The sequence below is a fragment of the Malurus melanocephalus genome, unplaced genomic scaffold (assembly GCF_030028575.1).
Source record: "Malurus melanocephalus ecotype Western Australia unplaced genomic scaffold, MMel_1.1 scaffold_259, whole genome shotgun sequence".
Taxonomy (NCBI): Eukaryota; Metazoa; Chordata; class Aves; order Passeriformes; family Maluridae; genus Malurus; species Malurus melanocephalus.
Window position 1 is genome coordinate 462,739 of NW_026623491.1, and position 13,244 is coordinate 475,982.

The 13,244-nt window shown below is 42.2% G+C and overlaps 2 protein-coding genes across 2 annotated transcripts in view; both read right to left on the minus strand.

The window, feature by feature from the left end:
* Window positions 1-5,244, minus strand: part of TEAD4 (TEA domain transcription factor 4) — a 54,052-nt gene extending 48,808 nt beyond the window's left edge. The window contains exons 1-3 of the mRNA XM_057375841.1: window positions 5,197-5,244; window positions 3,108-3,299; window positions 2,673-2,751 (exon numbers count right to left, since the gene is read on the minus strand). Of these exons, the coding sequence (XP_057231824.1) occupies window positions 2,673-2,751; window positions 3,108-3,299; window positions 5,197-5,244 (319 nt within the window). The remainder of the gene's footprint in view (window positions 1-2,672; window positions 2,752-3,107; window positions 3,300-5,196) is intronic.
* A 1,564-nt stretch (window positions 5,245-6,808) lies between these two features.
* Window positions 6,809-13,244, minus strand: part of TULP3 (TUB like protein 3) — a 32,379-nt gene continuing 25,943 nt past the window's right edge. The window contains exons 9-11 of the mRNA XM_057375813.1: window positions 11,809-11,907; window positions 9,555-9,726; window positions 6,809-8,987 (exon numbers count right to left, since the gene is read on the minus strand). Of these exons, the coding sequence (XP_057231796.1) occupies window positions 8,854-8,987; window positions 9,555-9,726; window positions 11,809-11,907 (405 nt within the window). The 3' untranslated portion in view covers window positions 6,809-8,853. The remainder of the gene's footprint in view (window positions 8,988-9,554; window positions 9,727-11,808; window positions 11,908-13,244) is intronic.

The window sequence follows — 13,244 nt, forward strand, 5'->3', positions numbered from 1 at the left end:
ATGTGACTTTAATCTGCCTGRGCTCAGATATCACTTCAGGCAACAAAGAGAGATGAATCACTGCAGCTTGTGTTGGAGTGGAATAYTGGATCTCATTCTGCCAAAGAAACACAGATAAACTGAAGTGAAGGGTATAAAAACCATCCAATAATTAGACCTAAAAATTTAAAAAATATTATTAGCATAGCCTCATTAGTAGTTTGTAAGAACTTAGAACCCCCAAAACYTATCAAATGAACAAAAGACAAGCATGAGCTATAGGGAAAGTTTAATAGCTCTTTAAAAATAGCTTTTTAAATTTTCACTTTTTTAAGATACAGCCATGGTCAGATAAAACAGAAAATCATTTCACTCTCGCGGGAGCTACTGTAGACATTGCCCAAGGAACTACTTAAGGTGGGGAAAAATGGCAATGTTGCTAAGAAAATTCTTCCCCCACTGCTCATCCTCTAGTCATCGCACCCCCTTCCTCAGACACACCAGCACATGACCACATTAACTTGATCGGAGAACAGAAAAACGAACTTGCTAAAAGCGGGTTTTACTTTTCATCTGCCCCCAGCCCCAGGGCAGAGAACAACAGTGCCAGCACAGAGATGTGACAAGTAAAGAAAGGGACACTTTGAGGCTCTGGGGACAGGTCCACAGCAGTGCCAGCCTCAAGTCTTTGTGGACCCACCCCTTCGGTTAGGCTGGGATGGAACCAAGAACTGARAGTTACAATCAGAAAAGGACACATAATACCAAGGAAGGAAAGCTGTGAATGAACATAACGTCATTCCAAACAGACATGAAAGGGACATCGCTTGGAAACTGCACTTTTCAGCAATCCTCTCAAAACTCTACTTACTCTTTTTGAGTTCTGTGAAACACTGGAGTAAGAAAACCAACTGCAACTGTGATCCACAAGCAAGATCAGATGCCATAGAGCCCTTTTTCTCTTTAAAGCTCAGCAGTACTATTTTCATATCATTTTTCCCACAGATGTTCTATAAATATACAAACACTAAAATTCTTATCACGACAATAACCTAAAATACTTCAAAACCATCGGTAGCATAAATTTAAAAATCCATAAGAAGTGGCAGGAACCGAGACAGTGGAGAAATTCCTGATAACCATTTCACATGCACATTTATTTGCTTCCAGGATCACCTCTAGGAGGACACAAACAGTGAGCAAATAGCCCAGCTTAGAGATTGATAATATGGTTGTATACTCAAGTTGGAGGAAGCCATCTACAATGGGATTTAGGAGAACCTGAAAAAGTGACTGCACCCGCTAAAAAAAAAAACCTGAAAATGTGACTGGCTGCCCCTCACTCTGCCAACCCAAGTTACAGAGAAAAACACAGAGCCCCTCAGCATCCGACAGCCCTAATTAAGAAGTTCCTCTGTATTTTCTAAAGGACGATCTCAGGCTCTTTCTGTCATGAGAAAAAGCARTGGAAACCAAGAGGCTTTAATCGCACAGGTGGTTGGTTGTACAGCGGCGTCAGCCCAGCCCCAGCACTAGCTACAAACCCACTCTGCTTTCCCCCTTTTTCTATTCCTCTCGCTCCTCCCCATTACTCTCTGCCCTGTCCTGCTGCCCACTTCCTTCTGCGGGAGAACAATAAAACCTCTTACATCTGTCCAGACAGATGGACAGACAGGTGAACGAATTCTTTGCTCACTCTGCACACAGACACCGCAATCAGGTCCTGCGGAAACCGACCTGTTCCCAGTAACGGAAAAGAGAAAAATAAACCAAATCCCTAAATCTCCTTTCTTTCTGCTCAGTCCCCAGCACTTGAAAAGTATTTTGCGTTGTTTATTGGTAGAGGAGTCGCAGAACTCGACTTTTAAGGTCAGAAAGTTACATGAGTGCAACTCCAGGTTAAACAAAAACGAAGTCGGTAATTAGTTGCGGTTTGTTCTTTTTGTTTGTTTTTGTTGAGGTTTTTGGTTTTTTTTTAACATATGTGATCGTTCATTATAAAATGTTTTACAGAAGTCCTTAACACACGTTGAGTTACACTTCCTCCCTCTTCTGCAAAAAAAACCCCATCTTTAGCATTCCATGCAATAAATTGTTTAAACGGCATTATCTACATAAGATAAAAAGTTACTCAGAAAAGCTTTTTGTTTGGTTTTGCGTGGTTTTTTGTGTTTGGTTTGTTTGGGGTTTTTTTTTAATCCTTTCCTGTGGCATGCCATCAAAACTCAACTCAAACTTCAGAATAACCGAACTGGGAAAACATTATTCCACCATCTTTTGGTATTGTCCTGTGATAATCTACATACTTTCTCACGGATAGGCTTCCTTACGATTTTTTGTTCTGATTTTCCCACCAAAAACATCTTCCATAATTTACATTAARATTTACTACAGAAAGTACTGCTCCTCCTCTCCACCCTCCCCAAGCACATCTCTACGAACTGTAGAGAAATACTTATTTTCCCTCCTTATCAGCGCTTCAGTTTTCAGCCGATGCGGCAAACGACCGAGTTCCCGAAGTGCCAGCGCCGGCAGCCCCTTCCCGGCGGGGGAAGCCTCCATTGAGGATGTTCCCATCGCTTCCTTTGTACGCCTGTGCCTCGTCTGTCGCACACGAGCGGCTCCGAGCCCTCCCTTCCAGCCCGTCTSCCTGCGCCCCGCGCCCAAGCCAGCGCGGAACAGCGTGTCCTGACCTGAGCGAGGCAACACCGGCGGCTGCTCCGCAGGGGCGGCGGGGACCGGCTTCAAATCCTCCTTCAGCTCCAGGACTTTCTGCCAAGAGAGCACCGAGCGCTGTTACTGCGCGCCTGCCCCTCGCTCCCGCCCGATCCCCACCCCCGAGCCCGCAGGGGTGGGAGCGGGGGCTGGGACAGGGGGAGCGAGCGGGTCAGCCCCCGCTCAGCATCGTCGCCGCCGCCGAGTCGCAGAGAAAGAAAAAAGTTGGCCAGGAGCGGCTACGGGCTGGGCCCGCGGGACTCCCCCTTGCCGGTCCCGCGGCGGCGGGGAGAGGCGAACAATGCCGGGCCGGGCGGGCGGCCGGGAGAGGATGGAATTGGATGGGATGGGATGGGATGGGAGCGGGGGGGCGGCCGGGCCGGCGGGAGCGGAGCCACAAAGCGCACACTCACCTGAGGAGCGCGGTGCGGCCGGCGGGACGGCGAGCCCGGGCGGCGGCGGGGCGGGGGGGGCGGCCGGCCAGGAGTTTGGGAGGAAAAGGGAGGGTTTTTATTTCCCCTGGAGTTTGAAAGGAGGAAGTAAGGAATGCTAGGAATGAGAGTTGGTATGAAATGAACGCGGCCGAGGGAGGGAGGGACTGCCGGCTAACGCAGGGGCTGGGACGGGGCTGGGAGGGGACTGGCGGGGGGCGGGGGGCAGCGGGAGAAGGGCCGAGGCGGAGTTGGGAACAAAACCAGCGGGGCCGGGCGCTCCCCGGCCGGGGGCCGTGTGTGACCGGGCGGAGGGAACGCGGGCAATGGCCGGAAGAGGGGCCCGCGGGGGCGGGGGAAGGAAACTCCGGGCRGGCGGCCGGGAGCGGGGGAAGGGGGCGGCTCGCAGCGCAGGGAGCGGGCGGGACGYCGCCGCCTCCAGGAATCGAGAGCAGGCACGGTGCCCGGGCGCGGGACAACTTGGAGTGCGCGGCCCGGACGGGCCGGCTTCRGATCCCCGGGAACGCCGCCTCTTGCCCGGTGCTTTCCCAGGGGCGATGGGCCAAGCGCCCGTGAGGGAGCCMGGGGACACCCACGCGGCTCCCGGGCTCCCCCTGCGCGCCAGGCGCGGCCCGCCGGCTGCTCGGCTGCGGAGCTCCTGAGGGACGGGCCGTGATTTCCGTCAGCACCGCGCAGCCACCGCCAAACAAACAACCCCGATACGGCGGCGGGGTTCTCCCGAGGGCAGCCCAGGCACAAAACTACTCACCCAGCCACSAGCAAAGCGGTGTCCCCGTGGCTTTTCTGTTTCACGTCGAAGCTGCTCTTTTCCTGTCCGTTCACACAGGAATTCCAGCCTGCCCGGCTAGGAAATGCTGATAGGAGACTGAGACTTGCACTAGGGTTGGAAAGCCCCGAAACAAAAGCAATAGTAAACCAGCAAGTTTAGTAAATGTAACTACATCCTAGCAGCAGCTCTGGGAAAGCAGCTACATCAGCAAACCAAACTTTTTTATGGCTCCAGCAGGTGATTTTGTCACAGATGCCTGGTGGGCATGTAACTACCTTTGAAGAGTAATAACATGGCTTTAAAACTTCAGTATATTGAAGAAACGGAGGGTTTTTTGTAAGAACTCAAAGCTAAAATAGTTCTTAACTCTTTCAAATTGCAGAGACCTGGAAACAGGAACTAAATGTGTCCTAAGGCCTCAGAAACCAGGTGGCAAAATCCATCAATTTAATAAGGTTTTCTGATACTACCGTAGGAATGTAGAGTATGTATAACATAAAAGATGTTACGAAATTCAGTGAAATGATCTGGGGATGGATTTTTGTTTATTATATAAAGCCCTGTAATGAAYTAATTTAGCCACCGTTTCTATTAAGCCATATGTATTTAAGGAAACCCCCCAAGTGTATGAAAGGTAGTTCACTTCTCATCACACATGCACTGGGAATTCTAGGCCGGGTCCCATAATTATGTGAGTAACATATTGTTTTGCTCCCATTTCCTTGCCAAATCAACACAGCTCAAAGAGAAGGAATTGAAGCCTATTCCTTCCTGTGAATCATCACATAAATGGTTTGCAGGACTTCAGTCAGTTGCAGATGGAAACTCACTCAGGAGAATACAGGTTTTTTTATTGGTGGGTTGTTTGGTTCTGCATTACCTCCAGTAAAAAAAAAAAAAAAAAACAACAACAAAGTATTCTGCTTAGAACAGAAAGCAGAGTTGGGCAAACCTAGCAGACTTAATTCCTAAACCTATGTGAATGATTTTGTTATGCAGTTTATAAAATAAAGCCTTTTTTTCACAATGAATTAGTATTACTTTCCCTTTAACAAATAAAGGGCTCAATTCAATTAAGCTTAAAAAAAAATCCTTTGTTTTCATCAGAATTTCCAGCTGTGTTGTTGCAGACAGTGCAATGAGTTGCCTRGTGTGGAAATGTTAATTGAATCAAATTAAATGATAAAAATTTTCAGCCTCTGGAATATATGAACTTATTTATGTATTCTCTAAATTGAATGTTAAATTACCAGAGCAGGTTATGGTTACCATAGCCTTTACCTTAATGCATGTTGGTGAAAGTAGTTTGCTTCTGGGTTTTTCTCCCATTCTGGAACAAAAGAAATTACCTCCAGCTTCTAGTGAGGAAATAATTCGGTATTGAATGTGTTAAGGGATACAGTAAGACAGAAACTATAGAGAGCTATAGACAGAACTATAGTGTTCAAAAGATACAAGAGTTAACACTGCTACAGGACCTCTGCCCTCTTTCCTGGCAGGGTTTGCAATTCTTGCCACTTCATAGTTGTAAACAGSTGTTTTCCCTGTTAGTAAAGGAGTCCTTACACATCAATGTTGCTTTTCTACCCTTTGTAACTTTTAGCTGGGCCAAATCTCTTGGCCCTACGATTACTTAAGGTACTTTCTTCATTCTGAACTAGCTCCAAACTGCAGTTAGGTACAACAGTTTGATCCTGTGGCAGAGAAGATGAGATTTGTGACTCCATCAAAGAAGGAATCTGTCCATAGTTCCATTTCACAGGACTATACACAAACTCTTAGTTCTATCTGTAAATCACAAGGAAGGCTTTGCTTGCCTTCTATACCTTGTCTTCAGGAAGAGGAAACCTAATTCAATGTCARCTGAGAGACTTACAGAGCTGTTAATACCAGTAAATTGAGGAGCATACAAAGTATAATAATTACGCTAACAGTAACAARACCTCCTGTCATACTGCTACCAAATCCAGCAGCAAAACTTCAATGAGAGTGAGACTCACCCCTAAAAAAGCAAGAAATCATTCACTGTCTTTTATGTTTGTGAGTCTACAAAAGAACCTACAGCAGCCTAGGAGCCATTTACATCTGCTAGGTCTGCCTTTAGGATTCATATTTAACTATTTAATATGYTTCTTTATTTTAAGATCTCTCAGGGATTTAAAAAATGGTACATTTGCGTGTACGCAACTAGTATTACTGTGTTAAGAACAAATGCCCAGTCATGTTTTCCTCTTAAGTTTTCCCTCCCCTCTAAGACTAATTTGGTTCAGATGGAAATAGTCGTAAAAACAGAGGTGCTTGAACAATAGGGCTTGCATGCTGAGAGCTGTGCCAGTTTCTGATTATCAGGTCCATTGTATCTCCTCTTATTGAGGTTCATGCATCTCTCAGTGGAAACAGGAAAATAAAACCACTTCAACTTGATGTTCTTCCTAGCCTTGTATTACTTCAGTACTTGATTCAGAAAAATATGTTCAGGTGYTTCAACAGCTGAATGGGTTCAGATGGAAGGTGGGAAAATGCAATAAGAACTATCTCAAATGCCCCAACTGGATGCTGGAAAAAACATTAAAAACATGGGACAGTGAAACGGAAGTAAACAATATTAAGCTTAAATGATCAAATAGAAATCAAGAACTAGAGGGTAAGACCTGATAATAAGGGGGAAAAAGTGCTACAGAGACTAACTTTACATTTATTCCCAGACTTCTAAATGTATGGGAAAAAAAAAACCCAACACCACAAAGAAAGAGAACTGAGAAATACAAAGGAAAAAAGCGAGTAAGAAGACAGATGACATTCAAGAAGATAGGAAGAAACTGAGGTAATATATCATAGAGAAYAAAGTACAGCCACAAGTGACAGCAAAATAAAATTAATTTAGAATTAAAGACTTTTCAATATATAAATTAGTTTATTTTCATTTGGATATAAAAGTTATAAATACAATTAATGTAAAACAGTATCTGATAAAGACCACTGAATCAGTTCATCTGTCTGCATAATTTGACTGAGAGGCTGTGACAGGATCATTTGATGTCAACAAATAGCTCAAAGAGCCACTGCTGACAAGCCTAATTAAGTAAAGGGATGCTACTTTGGCTTTCTGAGCACATAGAAAATCATCTTGAATCAGAAATTAGCATTCTACATTCAGGCCACCCTAAAATAACATAAGGCAATTTCKTTCACACATTCCTAGTCAGAAAAATAATCAGACAGGTACATAAACTGACTTCCTTTTCTGGATGGGCAGAGGGAATGCAGAGCCATCAGCCAAGACTTCARAAGAGCACAGCTGGAAAACACTGCCAGGTCTTATCCTCAGCCTGATGAGCAGGAAGTACACAAAGGCACAAAACAGATCCATCAGCATTCAAGTTCTCTTACTTTTCTGATTTGAGGCTTTTCTGATGAGATCATCTCAAGAAAATGTCTCAGCAGCTACTGCAAAATGGTCATCTGAGAGATATAGAAGCTGGACTTCTTAGCCTCAATTCATATTTTACAGTTAAATACAGCGTTTACACATGATTACAATCRTTATTCTTTCTGGCAGTATCAGAAAACGTCATCACTAAATTTTGTTCATTTGAAAAAGCAAGTGATATCTACTGCTGCAAAGACTCCAGAGACCAAAAACAATATATCTGCTCTTTGCAGCTTGAAACAGTCTGTTGACAAGGACAATATCCAAAGCTAGAGTACACCTAATTCTTGTCTCAGTAGAGGGACAGACTTTTCCAAGACCATCGTGAATATGTGTAATAGGCATGAAACAGGCAAGACAGTAACTGTTCTAYGCTTCAGTACACAGAAGATGTGTGCACTGAAGCCTCCAGGTCACACTGTGCTGCAATCCACTCTGATGAGTTAAGGCCACATGAATCAAGAAGYGTTCCATGCTGTGACACACAGTCTCCATACTGTAAATCCAGTATTAAAAATGGAACATTGAAAGGACATATCACAAAGCCTCATGGTACAATTATGTTAAACTTACTGATGCCTTTCAAAATACCTGTAATTTCTTTTTGAGGTAACTCCTTCCTATAGTCAGGTTAAAATTATTTATATAAAATCTACTATAATATGTCATGCCTTGAGWTAATCTCACGTTAAAAAAAATAAAATTGGTCACAAACTTATACCCAAAATGTAGCAAATTGCATGAACAATGGGGAAATTAAAAAATATTTCTGATCAGTCTAAATTCAATCAAAACACTGCTTTTCAGAAGTGGTACTGTATATTGYTACAATACTATCTTCTGCCAAATTYGGTCATTTTCTATCATCTCTTCGGTCTCATTTTTCATATGGTTAAAAATATCAGAAATAGCAATGAATATAGTATCACCAACTGAAAAGGGAGTGTTTGAGATTTGATTGTTCTTCACTTGGTGAAAAGACTGTCAAGGGATAGAGAGAAATTAGAATACTGAAAGGGAAATGGAGTATCAGTCTTGGCAGAAAATCATTCCGCAGAGCAAAAGGTTGTATTAGAGCCAATGTCTTATTCCAGCTGTTCTTTTTTTCTGAATTCACCTGATTAGGAACTCTTGAGTAGCACCATCTCCCAGGCTTTGTGGAAGCTTCAAGGTAAATGAACATTTAGCCATTCTTAGCTGCAAGGAGTTCCAGTTAGTGGTTTTAGCCCACTCTCATGCAGCAYCTGTAAACAAGGATTCTAAAAGCAGAATCAACACTAATGACAGAAACATCACCTAGATTTCTTGTTCTTCCACAATCCATACAGAGGCTGCTCCCAAGATGGTGTATAGCTCCCACAATGCTCTGAAGGCTGGAACTGGTTTTCTAATAATCCTGCAGAAGTCAATCCTCCATTTCCCTTCCAATATGCTCTTCACTGCTACACCTGGAACTCTTACAAGATGTAGGGGCGGTAGTGAGTTCCATGTTTCAAGTCTGCTGTCCCTCATTCACAGACCAATTTACTATCAAAGCTAGAGAGTCCAATAGCAAAGGCCTGAAGRGCACAGAGAGGGTAATTATAGTCCAGAGTGAACACATCTTCTGCTACACGACCAAACTGCATCACGATGTAGTCAGCTGGGGAGAAAAGACAGTCAGAGATGAACAATTTCACAGTGAAGCAAAAGAAAAACAAACAAACAAAACAAAACAAAAACAAAAAACCCCAAACAAAACAAAATAAAAAAAACGAAACAAAACCCAACCACAAACCCCCCTCCACATCTGGCAATCCCAAATATATGTGGCTGGTATATGCATCCTTCCCCACCAGAGTGTCCTTGAAACCTGTCCTCTACAGKGACTATGCTATTCTAGAGATTACTTTTCTTCTCAGAACCAAATCTCAAATCATTCTTTTGCTTGCCTGAAGGTGCTGTATTAAACCTTTTCTTTCACTTCAGGAAGCTTTCACTTGCCTCCTCTTTTGCTGCAGTTGTGGACAGCAGCGTCTGCATCCACCCCAGAAAAAGGAAGCCTTATATAATTTTCCTGGCAGATCAGAAGTCCCCAGTAATTCTGAGCTGAATTCCTTCACCCAGTTTCCCTTCTCTGGGAAGGGTGTCCTATTCCTCYCAACCCTCATGAAATAAATTAGGTTATCCCATTAGAATAAGTCCCACACACTCTCCACCAAACTCTTACGGTCATTGTCATGGACAATCTGGAAGTTCTTCACTGAGGCCTGAGTGACCCTCCCATGGAAGTTCAAAACATAGGATTGAGTATCATCATTCCAGACCGGAGCCTTGTTATGCAACTCAATAAGGTTCTCTAAATTTTTGTTTTGCCATTTTGACAGCAGACCCTCATGCTCCTGTTCAGAAGAAAGAAGTATATTTATCAGATTTGGAATGGCCCTGCTTTTGAATACCACCTCTCTCATGTGTGCACTCTGTCACTTAAAGGTCATTCCCTGTTTAATGAAACACAATGACATCACAAACTCAGTCCCACCAAATAATTTCTGCATGTATCAGGAAGATACTTTCATAGATTCCTAGCCCAAGCATTCGTTTTCATTCAATAAAGTAAAAGGAGTGATAGGGAAGGAAGTGTGTGTACAGGAAAGAGAGCAATTCAGAGTCCACAGCTAAATGCCATCTTGCTGGCATTAATTCCTTCTAAGTCTCATAATCTTTCTCTGATCCTGTTGCATCCAGTTTCCATTTCAAACATTCTAAACTTTGAAATAAAAGAAAATAATCTACAATTAACTGCACAATGCCAGACCCTAAGGTGCTTCATTAGAAAGTCCAAAGGCTGCAGCAGGGTGTAAGGTTAAAGGTCATCCTACTGTGTCKAACCAGAGAGAAATAAAACCAAAAAGACACAATGAGGAAGTAAAACAGCACATTAAATTTGACAAACAATGAATTAAAAGGAGGTTCAAGTTGCAATGAAACATGACATACGGTTTAATTTTATAAGTTCTGCAACAAATAAAATCCAAACTATACATGCTAAAACTCTGAAGAAGTATCCAAGCTTAAACTACYATCAGGCAAAAATGCTCAGAAAACCATGTGTTGTGGAGGTCTGAATGATATGGCTATAATAWCTGCTTTAGTAGTGTACAAAGATACCATACTGTTTTTTTTGAGGATAACCTAAATAAAAGTTCCTGTTCAGTTTAGTTACTTTATATTTTTAATTTTATCTCTATTTACTTTTTAAAGATATAAAATTGAGAACTGGCACCAACAAAGTGCATTTAGTAGCATTTTTTCCTCCTTTAATGTGGGAATTTAATTMCTTCCTAATAATTATGTATTTCTTAATTGAAGGTCTCATACTACAGAGAAGGAAGGATAAAAACAGYCAAGTCTCTATACTGAAAAGCTTTGCTAGCTTTCCAGGACAGCTTTGCGTTTCAGCCTTGCCCACTCTCAGTATGCTTGCCTGAGAGCAAAACAGTTGGAAAAAAGGAGACAGAAATAAAGGAAGGGCCGTGGAACCATTACTGTACTATTGGAGGAGGTGGCAATTCCWATTGAAAGACAAAGAATAAATGGCCACTTCCAGACAAAATTTTTCCATTACATTCACAAAAGTTTAATCTTTTCTGGGCTCTCATGACTCTMAATTTCCATTCTTGAGGATTTTTTCTCTGACATTAGGAAATACATTCTTGTACTACACRTATCTACTCACAACAAGGCTGCAAATACCATTTTCTAGTTTAAAACATAGTCTGCATCTTTCAGTTGGTACCTTTTCTTTTTGCCTTTTGGTCTTCTGACACCAAACATAAAACCCACATCATGGGAGGCTAATAACTTTCATCACAGACCTTAACATACCCTCAGATACACTTCTKTAAGCTTTACAGCTATAATGTCCCTCATACGTATGGGATAGCCTCACAAAACAGTCACTACAAAACTCTGTCCTTCTCCTCATCCCTCCTCCTTAAAGAATCCTCCTTTTCTGCTACTCCTACAAAAAGGCTAAAAGCATTCTGATCAAAAATATTCTCTTGCTACTGCACGAGCAGTACCTTGTCTGTTACCTATCTGTTGCAATTCACATCCGGGCTAAGAATGCAAGCTCCTGGAAAAAGCAAGCATGTCTTACGTTCATCCAGCCCTCAGCACAACAGGGTCCCACCATGAGGGTGGCTTGGAGGTGCAACAGCAACAACATGGAGATAGGAGAGTAATATTCAGGCCGAGCAAAGGATACATAAGGATACAAAAACTAGTCAGAAGGCGACAGATTAGGTACAAGGCAAGAAAAGAATCAATCAACACATTTAGGCTACATTGTACTTACTCTCCAGCAGACTYGCTCAAGCCCTGGCTACTAAAAACTCTGATTGTCAGTAACACCCAGACCTCTACAGGCAGGTTTTAACCTCTTCCTTCAACCTGAAACATGACCAAACTTGGGAACTCACATTTCGTGGACGGATTGGAATTCGCTTATGATTCATGTTCATTCCTGGAATGATCACGGACATTTTTCTGGGACCCTTAAATCCTAAGATATTGGTTTCCTGAAAGACAAGGAAAGCCATTATTTTCACTAAATGAGACACTTCATCTCAGAGGAGGAAAGACAGCAAAACTGAACTTGCGTCCCCCACTTGTATTAGCTTTTAAAGTTTTGCTGGCTACAACTGAAATAGCTGTTATCTAACTGCAACTGTGTTTAATCATTGAGAACTGCTTTCTCCACTTGCTCATTTAGAGAACAGAGTTAAAAGATATACATGGTACAAACTAATTTGGAGCACATTTCTTAGCCTACCGAAACATTTACAACAAAATTAGACAAATGCAATTTCCAGGCATAAGTTTTTTGCATCTGAGGTAATAATGTGTTGAAATCTTGCTAGTGAACGAGAYTTAAGTATGATAAAAGACAAATATCTTTGACCTGAGTCTGCGTTCTCTATATACCACCAGCTAGTCTAAAATGTTTCTGAACAATGAATGATGTTTTTTTTCAGGTGCTGTCATTTGTGTTTAAGAACACATCTACAATATTCTCTCAAATCATACTATTTTATAAATGTTTAAGAACAGTCTTAGGAAGGGAAGTATTCAGCAACKATCCAAGCCTCAATCTTAAATCAAGCAGATTTTTCCAGAGTACTGGAGATTGCTCCAGGTGGATTGAGTACAAAAAACAAAGGAAAAAGGTCCTGGTGTTCTCAAACCATTCATTTAATGGTATCAGCCAAAATCCATCTAAAGTGTTCTGTAACAATGTCAGTGACAACCTTTAAAATTCGCAAAGACCAGTTAGAAAGCCAGAATCTTTTAGAAGTACTGAATTGATTGACGGAAGTGATACAGTTTCACCCAACATGTTAATGAATTTTGCAGACACAGAAAAAAGTCTTTGGAGCTGCAACCTCTATTATTTCACTTCAAAAAATCTAGGGGCATGTATAAGAATGAGGGTACTGATTTTTTCGTATTTAAACTTTATAAACTYCTTGTAGATCAGAATTCTAAAAAGCTGACTGCATATAAACTGCTGTGCTCATTCTAACACCTTGCTGTGCCCAGCTAGTTAGGGAACTGAAGAACACCCTATACAATGAAAATATTCAGTGATACTTCTGTAAACAGGTTACTACTGGAATTAYCACTTCAATTTTTCCCCTTTAAGATAAAGAGCAAAAGCAAAAATCAAGTTTTTGCTCCAGTAGGCTAATGCATCTATAAGTTTCTGYTGCCACACCTGTGAGGAAAGTAAAAATCCCTCCACTTGACACCCATTGTTTTGTATAAACCTCAAATTTTACTCAAACTGCAGGACTGGAATATGAAACAACGTGACATGAGAACTCCCATGTAATTCCATAGTGTCCATAAGTGCCTC